Source organism: Poeciliopsis prolifica, unplaced genomic scaffold (assembly GCF_027474105.1).
Source record: "Poeciliopsis prolifica strain line A6 unplaced genomic scaffold, Auburn_PproV2 SCAFFOLD017, whole genome shotgun sequence".
NCBI lineage: Eukaryota > Metazoa > Chordata > Actinopteri > Cyprinodontiformes > Poeciliidae > Poeciliopsis > Poeciliopsis prolifica.
Genome location: NW_026562392.1, coordinates 4,719,763 through 4,747,204, shown reverse-complemented (window position 1 = coordinate 4,747,204; position 27,442 = coordinate 4,719,763). Strand labels below are relative to the sequence as shown.

The 27,442-nt window shown below is 42.9% G+C and overlaps 1 protein-coding gene across 37 annotated transcripts in view; it reads right to left on the bottom strand.

Moving 5' to 3' along the window:
• Nucleotides 1-27,442, bottom strand: part of LOC129367485 (plectin-like) — a 114,062-nt gene that overhangs the window by 23,472 nt on the left and 63,148 nt on the right. For 10 of the 37 annotated variants that reach the window (XM_055041952.1, XM_055041963.1, XM_055041970.1 and 7 more), the window contains 16 exons: nt 14,866-14,927; nt 11,870-11,884; nt 10,909-10,998; nt 10,229-10,264; nt 8,998-9,075; nt 8,807-8,911; nt 7,439-7,605; nt 4,875-4,990; nt 4,684-4,787; nt 3,242-3,361; nt 2,109-2,204; nt 1,886-2,013; nt 1,028-1,121; nt 620-774; nt 184-508; nt 19-96 (listed from right to left, as the gene is read on the bottom strand). In XM_055041952.1, the coding sequence (XP_054897927.1) occupies nt 19-96; nt 184-508; nt 620-774; nt 1,028-1,121; nt 1,886-2,013; nt 2,109-2,204; nt 3,242-3,361; nt 4,684-4,787; nt 4,875-4,990; nt 7,439-7,605; nt 8,807-8,911; nt 8,998-9,075; nt 10,229-10,264; nt 10,909-10,998; nt 11,870-11,884; nt 14,866-14,927 (1,769 nt within the window). Of the gene's footprint in view, nt 1-18; nt 97-183; nt 509-619; nt 775-1,027; nt 1,122-1,885; nt 2,014-2,108; nt 2,205-3,241; nt 3,362-4,683; nt 4,788-4,874; nt 4,991-7,438; nt 7,606-8,806; nt 8,912-8,997; nt 9,076-10,228; nt 10,265-10,908; nt 10,999-11,869; nt 11,885-14,865; nt 14,928-17,112; nt 17,873-24,960; nt 25,124-27,442 lie in introns of those variants that run through there. The other 27 variants (XM_055041955.1, XM_055041965.1, XM_055041972.1 and 24 more) reach the window with 12 other exon arrangements.

Here is a 27,442-nt window from a genome sequence, read left to right as displayed (position 1 = left end):
TTAAAATAAGCTATTCACCAGCAGTTTGCCGTACTGGAGGTCCAGTTTCCCCAGGTATTCTCTGTACGTCCCTTTGCTGACCGGTGATAACTGGCTCTGTAGTTCAGGAAAATGAAAAAAAAAATAAGATGAGAGACGGGGTATGTATAAAAACCGATGAAGGCCACCTCAAGCATTCAGTACCTCGTCGGACTTGGCCCGTTCGATCTTGGACTTGAAGTCCTCCACGGTCTGATGCAGACCTCTGTGGCTGCCCAGCTGAGACTCCACAGAGGGTAGATCCGATCCCCACTCCGACTTATCAATGCGCCGCTGGTTCTCCTCCACCCAGGCCAGAAGATCTTGGACGTAGCGCAACGTCACGTCGTCCAGCTCTGGCCGCACCTTGGCGCTGCTCTGCTGCTGGGTCTGCTGGGTCTGCATGGCCTGGACCTTACCCGCCGGTGCCTTCAGGCGGAGGTTGTAGTCGCTGCGCAGGTTCACCAGCCGCTCGTGAATACGGTAGACTCTAAGAAAGTTGGAAGAAACGGGGTCAGCTGTTATTGAACCGAGCTTGATCAACTCAAAATTCTTGACTCAAAATCACTTTTCTTCAAAGGAGAGGGGCGATGTAAGTCACCTGCGGTACATCTGTTCCGCCTGAGGGTGGCGCCCATCCTTGAGCATCTGGACGTCGTTGAAGAGCAGGCGGATGGTGCTTTCCGCCTTGTCCAGCTCCCTGTCCACCTCCGCCGTGTGCTGAGCTGGTTTCCCTGCGTTCAGCAGAGCGATGTCCTGAACGGGAAGAGAGAAAACGGAAACGTGAGTCATCAGCCCTTCAACATAAGTTTTTTAAACATTTTTTTAATTTCTTCTCATAAACAAACATATTCTGTTTTCCAACGCTCTATTGGTTCTAAACAATGAATTAACTGCTTGAAGTATTTGGCAACAGCAAAATGACTTCGGCATGATCCTATCGTCATGTGGTCCAACTATTTTTTGTCTACTGTTTTTCCCCCCCCACTAAGTTGTAAAATACACAAACCTTCTGCAGGAGGCCGTCCAGATGACTGAGCTGCTCGTCACACAACCCGGACTCCATCTGGACTTTACCAAAAATCCTCTGCAGCCTCTCCAGTCTGGATAAGATCACAATAGTACAATATTTAAAAAAAAAACAACAAAAAACAAACAAACTGTGAAACAACATTCTATGGTGTTCGGAAGTCATGAAGTTACAATAAAGCTAACCATGCCTGATTATAAATTATCATCTGACCTCCTCTATGATTAGACTGAGTTAAATCCATTTCTTTTTTTAGTCGCAGCAGCCAAACAACAACATGAGAAAAGCAGGTCTTTCATTAAAATACCTGATGCCGCGAAGTAAACGGCAACAACATCCGTTTGAGACGATAATCGTCGGTGCAAACAAGCTAATTTAGTAACAGCGAAGTTATAAATCAAAGTTAATTTAGGTCTTTCAGTCGTTCTCCCAGACGTCTTATCGCTGTTTCCAAATCAAATGGCGTAGCGAAGACCTTTTCTGAACTCTGCTTATCCAGTTAGGTTCGCTGTTTGTTCTCCAATCTAGCGGGATGTGGGGGGACTAATGAGGGCAGAGGTCAACTTTATAAACTTGAAGGTCCTTTCGTCCCCTCCGCATCCTTTACCAACATATAAAATCAGAAAACTTTTGGTGCAGGGCTATTTTAAAACATTAACTCACAGACTCGGTTGTCGGTGTGTCACAATCACCATTTTTAAGTATCTCGGCAACAGAAAACTTAAAAATACCTAAATATTTTGTTGTATTTTGTTTTTGGTGTGGTATCGGTGTATCCTTCCATACCGCTCTGATTTCTATTCTCTCTCCTACCGACGTACAACGCGAATCTCTAACCTCTCAAACTCAATCCTGAGCAGTCGTTCTCTCTCTAGTATGGCCACATGAAGTCGCCCCCACTCCTTCTCCACGTCGATGGGGTGGTAGCCGGGCGGTACCTTAACCTGACCGGCGTGAACTGCACTCTGTGGAAAAGTAGACGTTATATTGTCATATTCATGGGTGAAACGCTGTGTGTGGAACAAACACGAGTGGAAGAAACTAATGTTAACTGGGTTACCTCAAAGGTCTGGTAGATGTGTTTGGAGTGGCTCTTGTCGGACTCCTTCACCGGCAGCTCCGCCTCCTTGAACTTCAAGAACTGGCGCCAAAGAAGCTGAAGAAAATGAGAACAATTAGAAACTGCCACATTTTTTCCTCCGTTTATTACGTTTTTGTTCTTTTTCCCTTAAAGTCATTTATGTTTTCAATTGTGATTATATGGCGCCAATTCACATCAAATGTCGTCTCAAAGCACTTTGCAAAAAATATTTTCAGTTCAATCAAACGGTACAGTACGCTCAACTATTTATTTTTTAAAAAGTAGCTTTAAAAGGTTTTATCCAAGGAAACCATATTCAAAGAATGAGACTTTTATGTTTTAGTCAATCGGGGGATTTTTTTATTTTGCAGAGATGGAGTCACAAACAACCGTTGGCCAGACAAGCTAAATGAAAAGAAGTACTTTCTGACCTTTGACCTTATCTAGATTTCAACTTTTGAACTTCAATTATAGAATCCGTGCTTCAGATGCCGTTTAAATCCACACCCCTGCTTTTTATTTTTTTACAGAGGTAGCTTTCCCTAATTACATGCTAGCTGTGTTGTTAAATTGTTCCTCCATTCTCTAATGAAAGCGGCTGAATGCCTTCAACAGATGAACAAATCAAACTACATCACATGCAGCTCCTGGCCTCTTCTGAAAGGACGTGTTCCCATGACTGGTGTAAATTCAATCAAACCTGGAACTGAATCGTGTCAATTCACAACCTTTAAAGAGGAGCCAGAAAACACCCTGCCCAGTAACTTTGTGGGCTGTCTTTAAAGAGCGCTTCCACTAATAAAAATCTATTGCTTTTAATGAATCCTGGCAATAAATGAATTTCTGACACAAAATAATCCTTTTGCTCAGCCGTGCCGACAAGGGAGCGGCAGGGTGGGGGATGAAATTAAAGATTTTAGCTGTATTTACTCAACACTCGTTCTGCCACACCCACGACACAATACCTCAACCACAGCTGTCTTTATGCAAACATCATTCATGTGCGTTCTTTGGCTCAACGCCAAAACGACTCTCATCCCCATTCTCGATTATTACGCACAAGTTCTTCAAAGTTGTCTAAACGTGAGCGGTCGGCTGGGTCTGGGACTCACCTCTATCTCCTCGTAGCTGCTGGGGAATTTCCTCTCCTCGAAGACGGTGACATGGTGGCGGATCCACTGGAGCAGCAGGGTCACCCGCTCGTAATACTCCTGCCAGCGTAGCTCCAGGTCCTGCGGCCAGCGCAGCAGAAAGGAGGCATGTGAGAGTTTGACAACAGTGAACAGGAGGGCTCTTATGCTGCTGAGGGTCCATTTTGGGTCGCTAACGCACCACCCTGAATTCAATTAGGTGGCAACAATCCACGTCTTGTGTTGAGGGGAGGAGGCCGGCGAAGGGAGAGACAATGGGAAGAGTCTCAAGGCAGCAAATTTTTTTAAAACTTTCTCAGATGAGATGATTTATTTATTTATTTATTTATTTATTTATTTTTACGCTGTCAAAATTGTCCTTTAGCTAAAAGCATCTTAGAGCTGGATTTCTATTTGAACTAGTAAAAGGGTTGTGCACCGACTGAAGTATTCTGATGATTTTTAAAATGCCTGACCAACAGAGTCCCATTTAGGTCGATGCAGATTTTTTTTTTTTTACATGAACACTAGAAGTACATGAGATCGGTGGATACGATCGGCTTCACTGGTAGGCATTGGCAGATAGGGTTAGGGTTAGGGTTTGGCCGATTTCCAGAAATTAAGGTAAACTTTTCTGTTCACCCCTAAAACGCTCAAAACCTCTTAAAAGCATTTTGGCGTTTTCATTTTTACACATTACAAACACAAACTTGAATCTATGACATTGTGTATGTAATTTACATGACTTTTTAAAAAAATTGTTATTGACTGATACAAGTTTGTGCGTAGGTGTTGCTCAGTGAATGCCTCAGAGTTTTTTAGAGAACAGAAGTGATCAAGCATTATCAAAAACACCAGGAAAACAGCACAGGTCAAAAGGAAAATTGAAAACAATGGTCAATCTTTTATCTGTAAATGGAAAGAGATTAATCCAAACTAAGAGATGGCCACCACCAACCTAAACTTACAGGCCATACAAGGGAAGGATTAATCAGAGAAGCAGCCAAGAGGTAACTCTAGAAAAACCACAGGATTTCAAAGGTCAGGTGGGAAAATCAGTTGAAAGGACAACTACTGGCCCTGCACTGCACATGTCTGTTTTCATGGAGAAGAGGCAAGCGGAAGCAAACGTCTAGTAGAGGGTGCTGCAGTAAGATAAAACCACATCTAAATGTTCTGGCCTACATGCAAAAAGTTTGTGAGGCACATCAGCATCATGCATATTAGATGAAGCAAAAAAAAACTTTTTTATGTTTTACATCAAGTCCTAATAAAATATAATGAGGATTGTAAGTTATAAGAAAGACAAAATGTGAAAATTTTGAAAAGGTATAAAAAGCTTTCGCGAGGTACTGTAAAAGAAAAATGATAGTTCCATGGAAAGCATTTTTCAAAATGGTCGCTGAGGTTCAAGTTCTGCTTACATTCGCTCTGGCGCCATCGTGGACGTCGACTCGAGGCATGACGTCATACAGAGATGAAACGTAAGTGATGATGGACTTCTCGTCGGGATGCGGGACGTCGACATCTGAAACGTTAGGAGTAACACTATGTTTGATGGCATTCGACAGCAGACGCTCCTCTCTGGGTTAAAACGGAAGCCGGCCGGTCGTACCTTCGGGGTCCAGGAGGCGGGTCACACCCAGGTCTCTTTCTGCCACGTGGAAGGCCTGCTCCAGGTTTTCCAGGTTGGTCTGTCGGTACACTTTGCCCATGTCGATGAGCCTGGGGCTGGTGAACAGAAAACAAAAAGAGATTTTTCTATCGCTGAAAAATCTCGAGAAATACCACATTTTGATTTATTACACACCGCCCCATGGTGGTGTAACTTCATTGAGAGAACTAAGCCTTGTAACAAATGCAAAATCCATTATTTATCTAACTATTGCTTCAGAAGCATTCTGGGGAACATGGCAACTGCACATCGATTGCTATACGATTGTGCTTTAAATGCATTTGCGAATCTTTTGGCATCGGAGTTGTTTAAGACTTTGTGCCCATGGCTAAATGCTGTAAAAACACCCCACCTGTTCTCTTTCTACATGAGCACCTGCCTTTTTTTGTCCTCTGGCTGTTAGACTCTTCCTGGCACATGTCAGAGCATCTATAGATGGAATGTAATTTAGAAAGCAGAAAGCAGAATCAGAGCTGACACATTTCGAAGTCAGCGACCAGCCACGGCTTGACTGCACCGGGAGACAAAAGTTCAAGACTCTGGAGTGCAGAGGAGGATGATTGAATGCATCGCATAACCTCACCCTTACCGTTACGCGTCCCCAGGTAACAATCCCGCAGCTTTAAATGACATATACCTACATCGTTTTCTTTAAAAAAAAAAAAAAGACCTCCAATGTTACATTTTCAAACACATATCTACTGGAAACCAAAGCAGGCTGAAACTCATACGGTTCTCTGATGCACAGTGTGGAGTGGCCAGCAATTTGTCCGTACACAGCAGCGGCCGGATCCATGTGCCGCACTTCCCTGACAGAATGCTGTTTGGTAGGCCTGGAGGAGCAGCTCAAGCTCGAGGCCATCCGTCCTTTTTCTTGAAAGCTCTGACTCCTCCAACTTTGGCTGTGTTCTTCGTTGCCGGACCGGGCCCCCGAGCTGTGGGAACCCCGTCCGGAGTCCCAGGAGGACTCCTCCGACGGGATGTCCTCGCACAACATGACCACCCGAGTATTGTCCACATCGCCGACGGATCCTGACACCCCTCGGAATAATCCAGCGCTCCCCTTCCTCTGCTTAGACTTCTTTCTCAGACTGAGCATGTTAATAATCTGCAGGCTGGTCTGTAATCAAAAAGACTCTAGAGAAGAGGATCTAGTTGCAGCTGCATGTACTCCGTGAAAGAAAAACAACCCTACAATAGGTTTGGTCACTGCTCAAAGATCCATCCTGTGCTGTCCCAGGAGTGCTTGGTCTTCTGAATGTCCTCTTGTATCTTTTGAAAAAGGCTCCTGGAGGCCCAATCAAGTCACTGCTCCTAAGTTTCAAGTCAACACTGTGAACCTTGACCTCATCAGCAGATCTCCAGGTTGAAATCTTGGACATAAAGTCAAGAGAATCTTCAGTGCCGCAGCGGTATTCCTGACTTCTGCCTCGGATCAAATCAGCGGCACGGGTTTCAGAGCCCTCTACAGTTACGCCCATACGCCACACCCCTGGCCTTCATGAAAAGCAACAAAGAGCGTCTAATACAGAAAAGAAAACCCTGAAGGTTGGTTTAATCTTCAGAAAACTTGCCCCTGCAGGTATGCTCTCCGTTCAAATTGTGAACGCTTGGCAGAAACAAAAACATCCATCTCATATAATCCCGCTTTTCTCCCTGTTTGCGCACGGGGAGAAAATCCTCCTGAGAAAAATAGATGCACCTTCACCTCCCAGGATGTAAACACGCAACCTCCATTTAAGTCTGACAAAGAGTCAACAACACCTAGACATGAGCCACCTTATTTAAGGTACATTAAGAACTCGGGATTTTTAGTAAAACCTTCTGTGTTTTACTTTTTTTAAATTAGGGGTTATTAACAGAACACCAAAGGCGGTGGAGAATCACTCACTGCCAAGATCCTCTGCTATTACCTAAGCCCTTAAGGCTTAAACACTTGAACCCATATTTCATTAAGGCAGCAGGAGACTGAGTAGTCTCAATGCAGTAATGAGAGATGGATCTGAGGGAGACATTTGGAAAGTGAAACCAGAACACCTATTTTACAGCTCGCCATTTCCATTTCTGCAGGAGCGCACAACATAATGCAGACCATCTATTGCTAAAGATGCACCACAGTCCTAACCGTGCGCTGACCTCGGCGCCATAAAGCAGCCAGGTCACCGTCATTATGCATGACTTATTGAAGGAGTAGAGCTCTTGTTGAGATTGAAGCAGGGAGCAGGTTTTAACCGGCAAAAGGAAGGCTAATCTGACATCTGAAAGTGTTCCAAGCACTCCCTCCTGCCGAACTGCCCTCGGTATTAAATTAAACTAAATTGCGATGAGATACTCCTGTTGATTTGTTGGTTTTCTATTGCCACAGGGTACATTTATTAAGCATAAACCAAGAGGGAGCGTGCTGGTGCAGCGATCCGCAGCAGACTTTCCTGTCCGTGCTTGCACCAGCTCTCACCCGAACGAGATGGTTGGCATTGATGCAGGGATCAGCTTTCCACACTCACTAGTGCTTATGGATGACGGCGTTGAAGAGCTTGCCGTCCCTCCAGCTGGTGGTGAAGTTGTCGCAGCGGATGCCCTGGTAGCCGTCTGTCATCCTCTGGGACCAGAGCAGCAGCTTCTCCTTGGCGGTCATGTCTTCCGACTGGCCGTTGACCTGAATGTCTGAGATCTGATGCCAGGCACGCAGGAAAAGAAAAAACGGTTTTAAGTCTATAGAAAAGGGAGAGACTTGGGATAACGTGTGTAAAGGAATAAATATAGTAATTAGTGGAAACCAAAAGATTCAATTACATGAAACTACCGACCACCACCAGAGTTGATTTGGTTCAGGATTGTTATTGTTCCTCTTCTGGCAATTTATGGATTTATTGGTTTTATTAGAATCAGAAGATTTACAACAACAAAAAGCCTGAGATAAATATGTTCTGAAATCTGAAATTACTTTAGAGATTATTTTTTCCATGACCTGAAACAAAATGAGGTTGAAACTATTTGTTTGCAGAACTTTTGAGGATTCCTGCTTGGTCTGGTGTGACTCTGTCTCTGGGATCCAGGTTAGTTTACATTTGGGGACTTTGGGCACAGAAAAGATGACTCACAGCTGCCAGCGAGGCTCCAAGTCCATCAGACATATTTACAAAGAAAAGAAAAAAGGGAAAATTCTTCACAGAAGGTCGTTTTAATCTGATTTGGCGAAGCCGCCCGTCTAATTTGCTACTGTTCATCTTTTGTTCTGCATTTAAAAAATGACTGGATTAAATACTGCAATTATTTTTATTTTTTTCTTTCCAGGGTGGTTTCATTTTTCTATGACTCACCAGAAACCACATCCCGCCTGCCTCCTGTTATTCACTATTGTATAAAAGCATAAAGACGCCATATCAACGGGGCACAGCTGATGGAATTACTAAACAATCACATCGGCTTGTCTATCACCTGGCCTTTATTTTGTGAAATCTAAACCCAAACTGGGCTTTAGCGGGTGGTGGGACTCTGTGAGGTTGAAGCCCAGGGATTTCTGCCTGGCAGCTCTTGTAGGAAAAGCTACAATAGCTCCTGGACATTTGGGGTGTGGACTGGCAGAGAAGTAAGCCAACAATTAGGATACTCCACGTGACACACCCTCCCTTTGGTGGGGGAAAGGGAGAGTGACTAATGCCGGCACGCCCTAATGGTGCGCTGTTTCCTTCAACAGTTGCGATTCAGCAAAGTTAGTCTGTTACTTCATGGAATATGGGAAGAGTGAATGTGTCCTGATGAGAAGGCAAAGTCTCCCACTGATTGGTTCCAAGGAGATGGAGAAGCAGCAGCAGCTCAGATCCCAGAGAGACAGGATAAGAGTAATAATAAAAATGGAACACAACACTGACAGATGAGGAGACCTGGAAGTGGAGGATGATGGTCCATATCAACCCCAGTGTCAGCTTGGGGTTCCCGTCGGCGATGTCGTCATTTCTGATGTTCACCAGCTTGACCTGCCGAAACACAAAGGACGCGGTCACCGGAGCGACCGGCGGCAGTGACGTCGGGCACAGCGGACCGGCTCGTTTAAACATCGTACCTGCCGGTGTTTCAGGAAGTCCAGCGCTATCTGTACATTCTGGAGTTTGTGGAAGCGCATCCGGCCTTTCTCTCTGGGCTGGAAGGGAACAGGAAAGCACAGAAAGAAGAAATGAGTTACATCAGCAACATAAGTCAGATTAGTGGTGAGATGAGTGTAATCGACAGAAAATGATGAGGTAATGCAAAGTTAAATAAAATGGCAAATAAAAATAAGGAGGTAGGCACAGATTCCTTGTCCTTACTGTAATTACTGTTATTTTTTTTGTTTTTCCATCAGTAAGCAACAAAGTGGATGAATGGATTTAGCTACCCCAGAATAGTGGCTCATGCCACATAATCCATGGGTTATACCTACTTTTGGTAAATTAGTTTAAAGCACCAGTCTATGCATCATGTATTGAAACTGGACAATTTCCAGTGCCACAGTTCAATTAGGCTGTGTTAAGTGAAGGAGACTTTCAGACAGTAGCAGGCAGGCAGAAAGCTTTGCAGCATGGCTGACTGGAAGATGTACAGAGACTGTTGAAAAACTGCACCGATTGCAGTTTTCTACCTGATTACGGATCCCTGAAAATACTGACCTGACGATTCCGAATTTGGACAAGGCTGATTTTTGTTTGTCTGGAAATTCGTCAAATTTAGCATCGGTGACAACAGTGGGGTGACTATTGTCAAGTGCACCAGTGTCCTGGTGGGTGTATCTGACAGTGTATCTGTCAATCAGCCAAAGCAGAGCGAAAAGAAACAGCGGCTGATTTTCATGCCTTTGCAGAGGTAGATAACGTCGCTAGATCAGATGGGTTTTATCTTATCTAGCGATTATTTAATCGATCATCAAAAATTAATGGAATTTGGGCCGATCTATCAATGTAAGATTGAGGTTGTACAAAATTATTATTGATTAGCCAGATTATTGTCTACTCTCCAAACCTGTTTATAATGCGACTCACACAGCATTGTCATGTTGACGAATTGGGGAAAAAAAAACAACTTGTAGAAGGCCACTGCTTTACAAAAATCAGGGTGCGGTTCATTTACCATCAATGCCTTTTCAACCCCTCCCTGTCAGCGACACACGGAAAAGCCAATGAAAGAAACTTAAAGAGATCCACAGGAGGACAAGTTTCCACAGTGGAGTTCTATGGATGCCATGCAACAGCCAACTCAGTGACACAGGGCAGGTGGAAACATGACAGGGGGGACAAACCATAAGTTCCAAAGCCACTCACCAGACGAACGCTCCTGACCATGTCTTTCTCCCTCGGCTAGCAAGCGAAATGTGACGGAAAGCAGGCAAAGGCCGCACAGCAAAGATCAGAACAGAGGTTAAAGGGAAGGGCAATGGAAGAAGAAGGAGAAGAGAGAGGAATAGGTGGAAGGGGTGCAGAATAGAACTGTGGATCATATTGGAGAACTTTTCACAGATGTACACACGGACCAGAACGGTGCCATTAATATGTCACAGTTTCAAAGGCATTCAGAAGATGTGCAGAGCTGGAGCAGATGTTAGTAGCGATGAAGTACAGCAGCTGTAAGCAGAGAAACTGCACGGATCTGAAGCTCAAGGCAAAAAATACTAAAATAAAGGTTAAAAAAAACTGCCTGTTGCTGGATTTAACCCAAAAATATATCAAAAAAGATCAACTGAAACAAAATGGGCAAAATAGAGAAAATAAGAGGCGTTGGCAAATCTACAAATAGTTCTTCAGCATCAAATATATGAGGGATTCGTTGTGCTTTGTTCCCAGAGGACGCAAATCCCACATTAAATAATTGCCTCTTATTGTAATAAATCAGGATTAAGCTAAATTGTGAAGCATTGCTGAGCTAAAAAAAAAAAAAAAAAGATGCCGCGCTCAAGCACAATTTTCTTTTTGGCATCGTCTCAACGCAAACACTGACAACTTACCAGAGTTTCTCCGGAGAGGACCTCCAACAACGAGATCAGGTTATGTCCATCCCGCAGATCTTCGTACAGATCTGCCACTTGACGCTGCGCCTACCGGGGGCAAAAAGGGGTGGAGAGAAAAAGAGAACGCGTCACAAGGGTTAGAGTTAGGGTTACGCAGACACAGAGAAACAGCCTATCTCCTCTACAAAATATGTGCAACATTTATTGTGACTTGAAAGCCACTTCCAAATAGTCGGCATACATTCTGCCTGCACTCATCAGATGGTGTTGTGAACAAGTCAATGCTGCATTTTTGCATGAGTGGAATTTTTTCCACACCTCCTACAAAACCTTCTGGATTCTGGTTTACCTGGAGGTCACATACCGCATGAGTTGCATAGAGCATTGTCCACTTTCAGTTGTTCGGAATACGCTTTATGATTTCTTTTACACCAGCTTTATGAGTTCAATTCTGCTCAGTGTGTCTGACACTTGATACCATTTTAGGATCAAAGAAACAACAAAAAGAACAGTAAAGCAGCAGAAACAGTGTGCAGCAGTGCTTTGTGACTATCACACCTCTACACAGGTTAGGAATGCACAGCCTCGAGGAGCCAAGCCTGACTGCAGCTCCAGATCTCCAAAAAAGGTTGCAGACATGTTTCAAAGCAGAAACAGAAGTCCACCTTAAGTGGCAAAAAGGTGAGTCGCAACCAAAAGAAACGGTTTTTGGCAACATTTAGAAGAAATTAACAGTAGGCGTCTCTCACTGCTACTAACAGTCACTAACGGTTTGTGGTGCAGCTGCAAACGGGAAGTGAGCCAACACAGCAAAAAAAAAAAAAAAAAAAAATGTGACTGTGCCAGGAAAATTTATCTTAGGAACCTGGGGGGGTGAAAGCTGGGGGGAGGGGTGACCTTCCATGCCAGACAGACACTGAGGAAACACACAGTCTTATTTCAACATGCTATCACCTACCTCTGCCCTCCCAGGCTTAGTGAAGACAGACCATGAAATGCAAAGAAAGTTATAAGTTAGAGAAGAACAATCTGTATAGATAATCCCTGCTATACGCCATATGGCCACGAGGAGTCACTGTTTACACACTCAGAGTATACACGACAGTGAAATATATATGCAATATATATATATTTTTTGCTGCTTTTTAAAAATAATCCAACCAAACAGAAATATCTTATAAAACTATAACTGAATATGAGATCAGATGCCAAAAAACACACTTGCTTTTTTGTGTATGACTGTATAAAAGAGTCTTCTATCAACACCTGGTAATTACAGCACTCTGTTCTGACGCATCTGTAAATGTATATGCAGGAGATTACCTGAACATTTAGTGCTGAAAGATAACAGACTGTTGTACAAACTGCACTGTTTGTCAGAACTTATCTGTAAATCCTCTCAGTTAGAAAGCCTTTGTATCTCTTTATGGTCTGATTCACCTTGTTTCATATGTGTTGTTTTTTTTATTGTTTTTTTCCTAAGATGAAAACTCCAGCTTTGTTCACTCCAACATAGCTTTCTATTACGTTTATGTTCTGTTTGGACCTGAAAAGCCCAGGAGGAGTCTCTGCACAGAAACATTTTCGCGATCTGCAGCTGCGCCGACATTCCAGGCTTCCCTGGTGCAAGTTGAAGAGACTTAGTGAGTCGGGACCAACACCCCGTGGCCTTTTACAACTTTTCACTAACCAGGTAGGTTCCAGTCTGCTGCCGTTCAAGCAGACTATTAAGTCATTAAATCAGTTTAACCTCAGCAAGGGGCCTTTAAAGTTAACTCTTTCCATATCACATTCCACCACGTTCTTTTTTTTGTTTTTTTTGTTCGTGTTTGACCTTCCATTTTCTGCACATGGCGACTTGTGAGGTTGTGAGAATCCCCTGGTACGACGACACTGAGGAAAGAGTTTGTGTGTTTTTCGGCATCACTGTCTTTACACAGGAAGATCTAGAAAATCGTCTGCCTTCTTGTCGCTGCTCTTTTTCAAAACGGAGAAGGAACTGTTTGAATTTGTTGATTTAAAGAAGCGTCACCCGAGCAGGACCGAGGGGTCCCCCGCCTTTCCAAATCATGACTTTCTGGTCATGACTTTCTGGTTTGCTTTTTTTTGTGATTGAAAGCATTTTTTAACAAACAGCTAAATGCATATTAGCTCTCTCTCTCACCCAAATGACTGACAGTGTGCAGGGACTAAACAACTATGATGTTGTCATCGTGTCCATCCTGCAACTTTAATCCTCTCACTGGTATCTCATCAAAAGTATGTTAAGAACAGATGTTTTACTTATTTTTTTTTTTGACCTGCCTATATGAATACTTACAAAACTCTCAGTACGTGCCATTGAGCTTAAACTGGGTATGATGGTAACTAGGAAACCAGACCCAGGAGTCTGGGCAGCACATGTGCTACTGTGAGCTTCAATCATGAGCTTTAGGGTGAGAACAGAATCCGCCTTTGCAGCGGCAGCTAACTGAGACCAGATGTGTTCGACCCGCCATCCAACATTCACAGAGAAAGTCAAGAGAAACAAAGAAATTGTCCAAAATTAGCTCTCTTACAGTCATCGCCGACCGTGCCAGAGGTGCTCATTCATGGAAAAAAGCCTCCTGCTTTCCTTCGATTTCATTTTGAACAAATGAATGGCCCAGTGTCTATGAGCCGAACACAGCGTGGAGACACAAAGCTGTGAATGTGCTGCTGCCAGTGGGAGTTCCCTGAAATGAAGGTGAACCAAGCAATATTTTAACTGCCCTGAGGGAAGGCCTGTGAGTCAAAAAGGCTCGAGTTTCAACCCTAATGACGGGTTCCATGGTACGGCGTGGGGTCTCCCTCCATTCCTCTTTTGAACCGTTCTCTTTCTGTGAATGAATGGCTCTCTGGTGGGCTTGCAGGCCACAGGCTGGGATTAGAATGAGGGAGGTGATTGATCGGAGGTTTGCACGGCTCCTCGGCTGATGACAGGCTGGACTCCTAGTGAGCCTCGCCATCACTCTGAAATGCGAGTGTCTGAGTGTGAGACAAAGGCCGACCAGTCAGCCCGTGTTTATACAAGCAGGAGGAAGCAGGTTGGCAGCATTGTTTACAGGGGATGTAAACAATGCTGCCAGGGGATACAGCGGTTTACAGAGATGAAGCAGACGAAATGTAAGACCGCTCTCCACTGCTCAACGGAGACCTGATGAGACGACTGAGTGAGTCGCTCGTAAAAATGATCAATTGGATGTGAATCTGGCCAAGTAATGGACTTGAAATCCTCGTTTGATTGTCATTTTACACAACTGGAATGTGAGTGAAACTGGTCGATTTTCAGGAGTCATCAGCCGTCACCGTAGCAACTAGCCAGTCAGATACTATTATCTTCTTCTGACCAGCAAACATAAGTCTCCATAACTACAACACTCATCAGTGTAAGAGCGGTTGCTTGGTGAAAAAGAAAAACAAGACGGATATTTTCTGAATCAATGAGCCTCAAAAAAGGAAGTCAGGGAGAAGTAATGACAGACAGACAGACAGACATGACATCACAGTTGCTCTAATTTTTCTGAATGAGCCTAATCCTACATCAGCTGCTGCCTTAGTCATGCTAGCCATGCTAAACGCTAACACAAGATGCTAATCCCCAAATATTTTAAAATTAAAAGTACATTTTGTGAGAGAGTCACTTGACGGCTGGGGAAAAAATGGAGCTGGGCGAAAATCAGAAACTGGCCACAAAACTCTGATCAACCCATCTACATCACACATCGCAATGCTGGTGGATGTACAGTAAACGCTGTATCGAGATATTTACCTATATTTAAAGCTACAGCAGGACCACATCTTTCACAAATCCTGAATGGCCACAGTTTATAGCGAGGCCACATTCCTCCTTAATGAACCTGATTGAATGCAGGTGTGTGCAAAAATGTGCCATTTAATGTGTGTTTCGTCCCTGAAAGGAGAGGACGGTCTTACCTTAATCAAATGCTTGTTAACCCATTTTGTGAAGGTTTTCTTCTGTACCCGATCTCGTTCATCTGGAACACAGAGACACCGTGGTTCATGCATCAGAAACAAACAACACAAATCTGGAAAGCTAAATGTATTCATACTGAAGATTTCCGGTATGGGCCCTTTTGTTCTGATTTTGCCTTCACTACTTATGTCAACGCTGACATAAGTAGTGAAGGTGATGCATAATTTCCATTCTGCATGCGAAAGTTCAGGTGTGTACACAAATCCCTTTATTTTTGTGCCTCCTGGCGGTAGCAGGCATATTGCAAGTATCATCCCACCAGATTTACCATAACACTATTATTACACAACAACAATGCCAGAGACACAGAACTCCCTCGCTGGGCGGAAAAAGTACTTCGGCGTACGCCGCCGTCTGACTCAGGCTACATCACAGCACCTTCGCCCCCCATTTGTCCGGCGCAAGCTCATGTTTCACCGAATGACATCAGTGCAAGAAAACAAAACAAACCCCAGGATGAAAAGATTTGGAAGACGAAGTGTTCAGGTGAGCGCAAGGACTCTCTGTGAGGTTGGAACTTGGCATGAAAACTATTAGCAGGAGCAGTTTTTTCCCCCCCGACAAGAAAGAACAAGACGTAGGTGCCGAACACACCCATTAACACAACAAGCGTACATTTTTAATGTGGTTTTGTGATGTTCAAGAGGGAGGAGGAAAAAAAAAAGAAAACGCAGAAAACCACAAGGTGTGTTTCTGCAACTTTCAATTATGGGAATGCGTCTGTTTCTGGCTCTCTGACAGAGCTGTCCAAATTTTTTAACCAAGCGGATTTAATCATCTTTGACAGCCAAAAAGCACAAACCAGCTACCACTCCATGTCTCTCACAGGGACATCTCCTTTAGCGAGGTTTAAGTCAATTTCATTCCAATGACGTCACCACACAAAGTTCACTCAGTGTTATCAGTGTAAGGGTGTGACCCGAGTGCCTTCACACACCAACACACCCAGCAATCAAAGCGAAGAACACTGATTCAACACAAACAGAAAAATTCACACCCACCGGCTACATTAACTTCCCAAGACAGCAAATATGCATGTTTTATGAAACGGTCTACCAGGAAAACCTTGTCCATTCCCAATTAGAGCTTCTTTTATTTCCAAAGCAATATGCACTGAGGAAAGGTATGTGACCTCAGTGGTTCAACTTCCTGTCAAAGAGGGGGGGGGAATGTCATCTCCAAAGGAAATGTGAGGGCAAAACCCCTCTCAACCCTACCACAATATCATTGCTCAATGTCAGTTCAAATGCTGAAAAATCAGATATTTTTTAATAACATGAAAAATAATTGCAGGTGACTATAAAACTGATCATTTTTAATCAACAAACACATCAGTTTGGCGTTAAATGTACTTTTCTGAGCTTGATAAATTTTTAAGCTGGATCTGATCCGATACGTTCAGATCTATCAGAAGAACCTCCATCGTTTTTTCTTCCCCTCTTAATTTATCATATTCATTGGATGTGCCAGAAAACTGGACATCGGTATCGGTCCAGTAAAAGCCCAATCGGTGCGTTTCTGCCTTTAAATAAACTGTATTAGAAAAGCTTTTAGAGGCTGAGTGACCTTCATGCATCACATGCAAGATGCAATATATAAACGTGAATCACTAAGGTGAAGGAGTCAACACTTGGAGGAAGGTCATTAAGTACGAAAAGGTAACATGATTGGAGATAATATAGGTATTTTTTTTTACTGTTTTACAGTAGGCAGTCACAACTTTTGTAAACAGAAAAAAAGAGGAAGCATCTGAATGTAAATATAGCTTATTAATCATTTTGACTACAATAGAGATAAATAGACTGTTGCTGTAGTGACTGACTTCCAAACAGGCTCATGAAGCACAAGGGAATTTGTGATTAACCTTTGCTTTGGTGACAAGACAGGAAGCTGCTGGTGCAACAAGGAGGGGGTATCCTGTTCGTTTTTAAAAATGCAAGTCACTCTGCCACAGTTCATAAAATAGAATCCTCTAATGTATTCATATCCACTGTCTGTGAAAGAGTTTCTGAAAAACGACAAGTGAAACAGTCACGCCTGATATGAAGTTCTCCAACCTGAGCTCTGCTTTTCCTTCTTCCCATTAAAACAACCCAAAACTTCCTTCCTGCCCGGCAGCTCCTCACATACTTCTGAAGCAACGGATCGAGATCAAGGCTTGCGATTGAGTGGAGCCGAACTGGTACCTTTCCTCCCGTCCGTAGCCTTCAGCATTCCTTGGTAATATCCATCATCTGAGGGCATCCTGTCTCTCCCCAGGCTGTCAGTGGAGAAATTCCTGTACTTCTGCTGCTGAGAGTTCATTGTCATTGTCTGTCGGCTTGCAAAATAATATTCCTAATGACGAAAAGGTAAGCGGCGAGCCTCCTCTCGACGGGAACCTCTGCGATTCTTGCTTCTATCTTTGGCCCTGTCGGTTTGCTCCAGAGCGCGCAAGTCCTGTGGCCAGAATCCACTAAGCTCTTCGCAAACCTATGATTTCTCTGCCTTTCTATCCTCTGCTAACCTCCTCACTCCCTCATTGGTCTGCCCTTCTTTTTTCCTTCCTGTTTTTTTTCTCTCTCTCTCTCTCTCTTTTTTTGTCTCCCCTTTCTTCCACTGTGTTGTGCCTGCAGGCTACGGAGTCCGGGCCTGCCCTGATGAGTGAAGTACTGTGTGCTCAGTGACGTTGGCCTGCGGCGGGTCGGACTCTGGACACACCCCTTCCTGTTGCGCTGCGCCGAACACGGAGAGATCCATGGGCGAGGCTGAGGTGTGGCAACCTAAGTGTCCTATGGCTTTATGGCTTGCGCAAGAAAACTAAGAAGGTGATAAAGTCACGCCGGTGATGGGTTTGTTATGGCTTTGAACACATTAAACGACAGATGAATGAAGAAAGCAGAGAAATAGAGTCGACGAAAAAGTGAAAAGAATCACAAGCTGACGACAGAGACACACACTGATCTCTGGTTACTCATCTCTTATTCTGGCATTCCTCAGGCATTTCCGATAAGAAGCTCGCTACCGCAAGGAAGAAGGGAAGAGTGGAGGGCTGAGCTCGTTTTGGGAGTGACTGTTACATTTTTTGTAGACTGTGATGCATGAAATCAGCCCCGACATGCAAGTAAAAGAGCTTCTGATGGGAGTTTTTATTCCCTTTGCTTGTGATTTGGCTGCACTTCCTCGAGCGGGTGTAAACAAAACACCAATCAGAAGTGCGAGTTCGTTATTAATTGTTAAATCTTGTTGACGCTCTGGTTCATATGAGATGAACGCTGACCTTTGGCCCTTGGTGCAACCATCCCTATGTTAAATCGTAGTGCTTCACCAAAGACAAGTTGATAGGCAGATGTCTGAGCTAAAAATGGGTTATACGGGAAGGAAAACCTAAAAGAGGCTGCGAAAGGTTTGAGATTTATTGTTTGTCACCTTAACCATGAACAACGGGGTTAAAGACGCAGTCAAGAGCTGCAGTTTAATGGTTTACGTCAAAACACACTCGTGTCAGAACTTCCTAGGCAAAGTCCAGTCCTGATTCCGATTGAGAATTTGTGACAAGACTTTGAAAAAAAAAAAAAAAGTGATGCTGACCATCTAATACGGTTTGGCTTGGAGCTGTGATTGCAGTGAAGAGTGGGCTTTACGCCATGTTGGTGGCTGCGCTGGTCCATAACCAAGATCCCAGTAAAAACAATCCGAGTTCTGTTGTTGACGTAGCAAAAACGAGCAAATGCTAAAGGAGCATGAAAGCTTTCGCAAAGCACCGTGGATCTTCTGGATTAGAGTCTGACGTGGAGATGAAGTCTTCTCCTGGGAAAGCAAAATCAATAGAATACGCAAAAAATAAGAAAAACGATTACATGGCGTACTTGTGAGAAATCGGATTTATGAAAAGCCTTTTATATTTAAAAGAAGCAACTGTGGAAAAGGTTTCTGTTGTGTTTACAGATTCTGTGAACATCTATACATTCTTGGGTGTCTTAAATATCTAATGACTAACTCTTTATTAATTAAATGACAAAAATAAATAAATTCCTGTTGTAAACAGAAAATATTTTCATGCAGACAGTTACTATGTGTGCCAAAGTCAGAGAATAATCATTGTTTGCTACACTTTGTCCTTCTGGGCGTACATACATATTCCACCCTGCCTCCTCTTGCTTTAAGGGGCATTATGGAGCCTTTTTCTTCTCCTGAGCGCAGCAATTTTCTGCACTACTTGTACAAACACGAAGACGGCGAATGTGTCAGCGCCGGGGGATCTGTGCTGACCTGCATGTGTGGAGCGGCGCGGTGTGTTGACTCACCTTAAGCCATGCTCGCAAATTTGGAGACACACCTTTGTAGTTCTACAATGTCTAGGCAAGCAGTGGAATTAGGGTGAGGCGCACAGGGAGGCAATTAAATCTGAGGTGAGGGAGGAAATTTCTCCAAGATCTGTCAACTTTTGATTGTGAAAAAAGTTTTTTTTAGTGCCTTTCAGACTTTTTTTTCATGCCTGTTTAAGACTCACTTTATTATTTATTTAAAAAAAAGTTTTTGTGATAGATCAATACAAAGTAGTGTGCGGCATTGAAGTGGGAGGATAAAAGGGAAAAAGTGGCTCCGAATTTGTATCGAGTCTACTGAAAGGGAAAACCACTTTTTGGTGGCAAACGCAGCTCTAAACTTTTGGCACATTTCTCAATCACATTTTGCACATTTTAATTTCTCATTTCATTCACCTTTGCAAAATAATTTCAGAAGAAAAATCTCCGTACAAGTGTCAAGTCTTGCCTGTCATTTCACATCAACCCCACCCGATTTCAGCGACCCATGCACACCATAATGACGCCAACGCCATGCTTTACCATAGTGCGGTTATGCAGAGTTTTTATTTTGTAGCGTCAGATTGTCGGGGCTCTAAATACAAATGAATTGCATTTTTCAGATTTGCATTGGTGAAAACATTTTAAAGCGTTTCTCCTTCACGATTACACACTATTTTGTGTTGATCTATTAGTGAGTTCCAATAAAATCGTTTCTGTAAGATGGAAAATCTAAAAAAAAGAAAAAAAAAAGGTCACAGTTTTAGTTTAACTTACAGATTTTATTGAAAAAAATACCTGTTGGTTCATTTGCCAACAGGTATTCTCAGTGATTCTCTGACATCGGAACTTGCCCCAAATATCAAATCTTTCAGAGCCCCACAGGGAAAAAAAGCTGCACCAGGAGGACACAAATGGGAATGCGGCACAAAAAAAAAAAAAAAAAAAAAAAAAGCAGGGAACGTCTTAGTCATGAGATCTTCCCTCCTAAATGGAGACATATCATTAAGTTCTCAACATGCTTATTACTTTGGTCCCTCATCTGGCTTCATCAAAACCAGATGGAACAATCTGGCTCTTTATGAGACGAATGAAAAAAATAGAGAGAAAGTTTTTCTTTCCCCTTTCTCCCTAAATGATCAGTTTGTGGCTGGATGATTGTTTATGATGGACTGCCATGTTTGTTCTTCCTTTTCTCACTTTGCGATGTCATTATCTGGTAAACGATTTGATGCAGTCAGCCTTGGGGCCACTTCAGGGCCAAATGGTTTTTAAAGTCGTCTGATCAGAGCATGTCTGGGTTGACCTGCTCAGAGTTTAGAGACCGTTTTAGAAGCATTTATGGTTTTAAAGAATGAATCTCTAGTTTTTTATTATCATTATTATTTATTTATTTTACTTCTGGTAGCACATCAGAAATGCTACATGTGTAGACCTATGTGGATTCTACCTTCTCTGTTGTCGGCAGTTTTTGTTTTTACCTCTAATTTTTCGCATTAAACAATTAAATAAGCAGATATATTTCTATTATTCTATTTATTTTTTGTAGAAGTATTTAAATGCTTCTAATCTACAGGGGGGGAAAAAAGCACAGCTGAGCTTGCAGCCACTGCAGACTAGAGCGACCTGTATTTATGCTTTTGGAAACAAGAACCCGAGCAAATTAGCGGACAGAGGAATTCTAAGAATGTGTCATTATGGTTTCTGAAAGAGCTGAGCTGCAAAGAAAATACAAGGGTTCAAAGAGAGGGAAGACGACACCTTTCATAGCAGAACCGTAAAAAAGAAGAAAAAAAAGGCTGCACTGATTTATTTTCCTCCCATATAAGGTTGCTTAAATCCACTATCTCACGTATCCACCCTCATCGCTGACCTCAACTGTTCTGTGGGCGAATTCAGGTGAAAGTGTGAGCGGAAACACGTCTCGCAGACGACATTGAGGGAGCTGATAAAACTCCGGGGCAGGATTATCTCGACAGCCCCGGGATTATCTCATACATTGTTTGAAGAGGATAAGGGATGAAGGAGCAGGATGAGAGAAACAAAAAAAAAAGAAGAAAAGAGGAGGGGAAGGTTGGCGGCGGCTTGGAGCGTGATGGATCATATTTCTGTCGGAGAACCAGAGGAACGCTTCGCTGAGAGCCATCCCTGACAGTATGATGGCCCCGCCTACAAGTCAGGGTTCGTGAAGATCTAAAGCAGTGATATATCTACTGTCTGCATTCACCATCTTGCGTTTTCCTACATTTTCTTCAAGGTATAAATGCAAACTTCATATTATTTCTTTCTAGATTTAATTCCAAAAAGCCTCTACATGGCTTTTTAATGAAAACATTGAAAAGCCATTATAGTAATTATAATAATTATTGTTATAATTATAATAATTATTATAATAATATGACATAACTGACTGAACTGCTACTATGCATGGACTCCACATAGAGGATACGTCACAGCTGGAAGAAAAGGCATGGCATGTCCAGAGTTCAGTTATAATTGCTGTGAATGTTGGTTGTACAAATTAGTGGTGGACGACACGGACTTAGAATTTCATGGGAGTGTTTTGAGGTACTATTTAGTGGACTGCACATGGTGATTGCATTGTATTATTTTTTTAATTTGCTAATATTTTTTGATGAGTTTGTGGAGCAAACTGTGCAAACAAAATGGCAAAAAAATAACATTTCTGGGTAAGACTATCAGTTTTTTTATATTTACTATCAATAACTGATTCATGACAATGCTAAATCAAAGTACCTAGCATAATAAAAATGATTTTGTGATAAATGATAAACAATACAATAAATGATAAACGATATGATAGATGATGAGCAACACAATAGATGATAAACGATACGATACAGCCCATCCGTACTGCAAAATTTGACTTCAGAAAACAAATCCCCATCACACTTTTCCTAAGTTCACAACTACTTCCTGTTTTTTAAAGTATGTTTTCTTAATATTTCTAATATGGTTGGATGTGATGCTGTTATCTCAGCAGAAGCAGAAGTTGAAAGCGGACACGACGTTGCTGCTTCGTACGCTAATCGCAGGCATGTTTGCCGTGGCCGGGGCATGAAGCGACGTCCATTTATCCCGGATCGCCGTGCTGTCAGAAATAGATCTGATGATGAATATGAAAACCTAGTTCATCACAGACTCAACAAGCCTTCAGATTAGCCAGAGCAGCTGAGTGCTTTTAAAATAGACCAGCTGCAGGAGAGTCTGTGAAGGAGTCCGCACACACACACCACGTGCGTGTGTGTGTGAGTTGTGTTTAATTTGCGGGGACTTAAAGAAGAAAAGATGGATGGAGAGGGGGAAAAAATGAGCTGCAGTTTTGTGACGACGCAACTGATTAAAAAGGGCCTGTGTCTCCCTCTGCAGGTGAGGTCAAGGAATTGGTTTGCTCATGTAATCTGGAAAACAATCATGGTCAAGATTATTTTCTCCATCAGGTGAGGAAAAAAAGCTGAGCATGGAGAACACGGAGGAAAAGCCTGATGTGGTGTGCGTGTTAAACAGCCCACCATCTGTTCCAGACAAGTGATTTATGAGTGAGGCTGTTTAGTTCCAGCCTTTAGATGAAAATCTAAAGGTTCCTCATTCCTCATGCGGCGTCTTAATCCATCTCCACGCCACGTGACGTTTGGAAAACAAACTGGAACTTGAGGATGTGTTTCTATGACAAAGTCTACAAGCGCCTCAGTGGGTAACGGTGAGTGACTCTTACTCACGGCGGTATTTTTAGCCACGACCGGGGAGGAGGTCCAGCAGCTGACCGGTCTGACACAGGAGTCCTTTGAACATTACAACACTGTTTCCTGCTGCTTGGAGAAAAGGCTTCACCACTAGGTGGCGACAGAGCACAAACGCAACCAACGCCCCGGTACAGCCTGCGTCTTCCGAGAGAAATGAAAGTTTGAACTTTGAGAGCGAGAAACTGAAATATGTCGATGAAAAGAAGAAGAACGCTGTGGTTTAAACCAACAAGGCTTCTATTTATATTCTGCCAGGAGTTTTTCCCTGCGGGGGGAAAGGAACTCTAGGGCCAAACACAAAAGCCAGCTGGCACCTTCTTTTGTGGAGTTGACGTGTTTTGTATTATTTATTCATTTAAAATAAGATGTGTTGCTTTAGGTATTTATATGACTGAGAATCTGAAAAGTGTGGCATGTATTTTCTCCACAGAAACTACACCCAAGATGAGCCACTTTTCACTTCATTTACTACTGTAAGTCTTTTGGCGTGTGCTAAGTCAAGTCGAGTAACGAGTGTCTGTGATCATTAGTTGCCAGTCATTCTGGACTTTGACTGTACCATTTGAAGAAATGGGCTATATTTGACCTGAATTATTCATTATAAGTTGGATATATTTAGGGCCGCTTTCCTACTGCAGGATAAATGTTCACCTCAATCAGTAGGGTTCACCCGGTATTTACCTCCATCTATCTTCTCCTCTGCTAAAGACAGGCGTCCCCACAGCATCATATAGCCACCTGAGTTGCTCTGTATCCAGGTTGGAGCCGTTTGCCCGACTCCTATACTCAAACTATTCATCCATGTCTGTATCTGGAACCAAAGATGATTTTTTTTTAAATGATCTTGGTGTCTTTGGGATGTTTTGTGGTCTCAATTTTGCAGTGAGTACTTAACGCTTTCAACGCTTAGAAATTGTTAATGATTCACCCAAAGAAGGTCGTTCTGAAAAAAGTGAGCACAAATTTTTGATATCAATTGAACTTATTTATTGGAAACTTTTGCAGGTATTTAAATCTTCTTCAGTTCTGATGTTGGAATGTTTAAATGTAGGATTTTCAGGCCCTGCAGAAATGACATTGGCATACTTCAGTGCTTTTGATCTGGGAGAGATTTTCCGCTGTGAGGAAGCCCAACCCTTTCTGACAGGTGTTCTACAAAATGTGTGTGTAGTCAAAGCAGGCGGGTCGCATGAGGTGCGGTGACTCATATCTCTGAAATATGATGCACCTATATACAAAAAATATTTAAATTTTCATTTATGAAATGAAATTAAACGCCGGCTTTGCAGAGGGCAGCTGTGCTTACTTTTGGGTGAATGAAACCTTTACAGAGAGATTGCTTTTATACTAATTTGTAATATTTACATAAAACTTTAAATCAGTGAGGGGGTTTTTTCACAAGAAAGTAGAACAAGTACAAAAACAGTCAGAAGAAACCTTATTCATTGTTTGGATCAGAGGCCCCCAATACCAGGGCCACGCAAAAAATTATTAAATATTTCAGTTTTCTATATTTTTTGCGTCTGGAGGATCTTTTAGTTTGAAAATCCTTTCACCGGATTCTCTCGGTTACGTCTTGCGCGCCAACATTGAGCCCAGAAGCAGCAAAATGAGTCAGAAACAGATCAGATGTCTTTGGAAAGTTTCTTTGCGAAGGAGAAAAGGCCCAGAGAAGAGACAGGAGAATGATATGGGACACCACACACTGCAGGACATTGTAAAAAAAAAGGGACAAAAAAAAAAGGTTTTAGCGGGAACACCAACCTGCAGAAACATTATCTGACGCCCTCTCAGTCCCCTCCCTCCTCCACCCCGCCCAGCAACCGAGTCTTGACCGGTCCGCAGTAATAAAAAGGTTGGTGACCACTGGTTTAGCTCTTTCTTTTTTAATCTCAAGTCAGCGTCCCACGCTGCATGACGACACTGAAAGCACCACAGATCAACAAAGAAACTCCTCCCCAAGCAGATTGTGATCGCCACTCACCTGCGAAGGTCAACATAGAGGACAGGTGTCTGAGTCGATCTGTGTATGAATGCATGTCATGCAAATAGATCGCCCACTTATCCATCCCAATGAGATCCATGATCCAGGCATTAAAGAAACCCCGCGCACAATCCCTCTGTGTTTCCGACAGCCAGAGCCAGACGGTGTGTGATGTGTAAACAGGAACAACTTTTCAACCGGTGAAATGAAACTCTCGTGCCCTGCCCCTTTCATTACGGACAAAACGAAAGATAACAGACAGGTAGTTCAACATATTTCTCTTTTGCGTGACGATTATTGTTTCAGCTTTTCCGCTCAGTCAGCAGGAGAACCAGGTGATCCATGTGGAAAATGGAATTTAAAAAGTGCCAAATCTCCCCCTGGAGTCATGTAATCCAGTCATATGATTGTGCGCAGCGTGATCCGATTTCTGACTGTCCCGTTTTACCTGGAACTCTTTGTGTTTTACAGCCCCCTAAGATGCGAGGCGTGTGTCAGAGGTTAATTTTGCAATCAACAGGGCAAGGCCTTTTACAAAGCAAATCTTCGACAGCATTATTCTCTCTCTGTGTGTAAGTATTTGCAGTTTGCCTCAGGGCTCTATCAGTCTTAATATGAAAATTCAGAAGCTGAACACCTGCTTTAAATCTGATCTTTGCCCTGTGGCTCGTAGGAGTAATTTAGATGTTTAGGTACAATAAAATTACAGACAGAGTTATGATGTGGATGTCGGGCCCAAATGAAACGGCACACTTTGACACTTGAACTGACCGTAGGGAAATGTTGATGACAGGCACAGCTGAGTCATTTGACAACAGAACTGAAGGAGATACTGCGGTAAACAGGGATGTAACCGACTGCGGTCTTCTGGTCCAATCGCCGATCGACTCCGAACTCGGCCGATACGGATTTACTTTATGAAAAGTCCTTAAGTATAGGAACAAAGCCAGTAAGTTACCAACAGCACCAACATTTTTTGTTTTGTTTGTTTATTTATTTATTTATTTTTTAGCAAAAAACTAACTATTTCATCCAATTTGACAAATAGCAGTGGAATTTTCTGACTTTGTAAAACTAGTGTTTCTTATTCACCAAGATGTGAAACTGAATTGCGTTCAGTGGCGGCATTGTATTTCAAAATAGTTGAAAAATCCCTTTTAATTCTCACACATGTTCATATAATTGGGATTCATGCTCCCAAATGGAGCATAAATCCGTCATATGAATCATCTCAGTGATATTAATTTGTGGAATAATATTATGAGTGGAAAAGGCTGCTTTGATGCAAAATTTGGTAGGGTGTAATATTTTGAAAGCCACACTTTCACACTCCTCATACCTCAAATTTTTTGGAAGGGGCTATTTGGATAGATTTATAAATGTGAAGTGTTACAGTATTCGGTTCCAAAAACTGAATACAATAAAAGAAACTTGAAGGAAATCTCCCTGCTAGCTTTCCTTAACTCTAAAAATGCAACATTAACCAGTTGAGACTGGTGGACTTGAGAACTGGTTTCTGACATCAGGATCTTTTCGCTCCCCCAAGAAAAAGAAAAGAAAAACGAGTGACAGATGAATAAAAGTCAACACAAAAGTGACGTATCCTGTGTCGACTCCTGAAATTTGAACAGGATCCGGGGAAGCTACCGTCTGACACAGCGGACGGGTGAAGCCGCAGTGGTATATATAAACCGAAGGACCCGATGTGTTTCCATGGAGCCTCTGCAGCTTATAAATAAATCAGCTCAACATGAACTTCCCCTAAGGGAGCTCCATTCTCCTGGCTAATTTGTCATTCCCAACAGACTTTAGAAGTGTGCCTCTGGATTTCCATGATGCCCCTCGGTGATACATTCTGTTTGCTGAGTGACTGATGATTCCTGGTTCCAGAGCAGGAACCACAGGGTGGGTAAACCATCCAGCTTAAATCCAGGAATCAGTTCTAGGAATCAGTAAGTGCAGCTAGTTTGTTCCACAGTGGGATTTTGCGGTGTTTCCAGAGGAATGTGGGCTTTTCCAGCCACCAGGCCAAGGCAGAGGACGACAACTCTCTGAGAACCCTCACTTTCCTTTGGTTGCTGTTAGTATTTCAAGGCAACTTCACGTCACTTTCCCATATACAAAACTTAAATTTCTGTCTGAGATCTCCTCCTGCTCAAAGAGACAAAAGTTCGACCTGTTTCTTAGCGCTTCAGCGCCGCACTGGCGTTCTTCACATCAAACCTCTCTGCATGTCTACAATCAGTTGCCACGATGTGGGTCCAGGCAAAAATCTCAATGGAAATAAACAACCTACAGCAGCGTGAGGCACCGCTTGTCTCCGAGGTTGGCGACGAGATGCAGAACGCACAAAAACAAAAGGTCAAAGATCAGCAAAGGAATGCAGAGGGATGCATGTAGTCAGAGTATTTCCAGTTTCACTCAGCTAAGGCCCCAAGTCGTGACCTTCCAGTTGACACCACTGCCACGTAGTCAGAAGCCA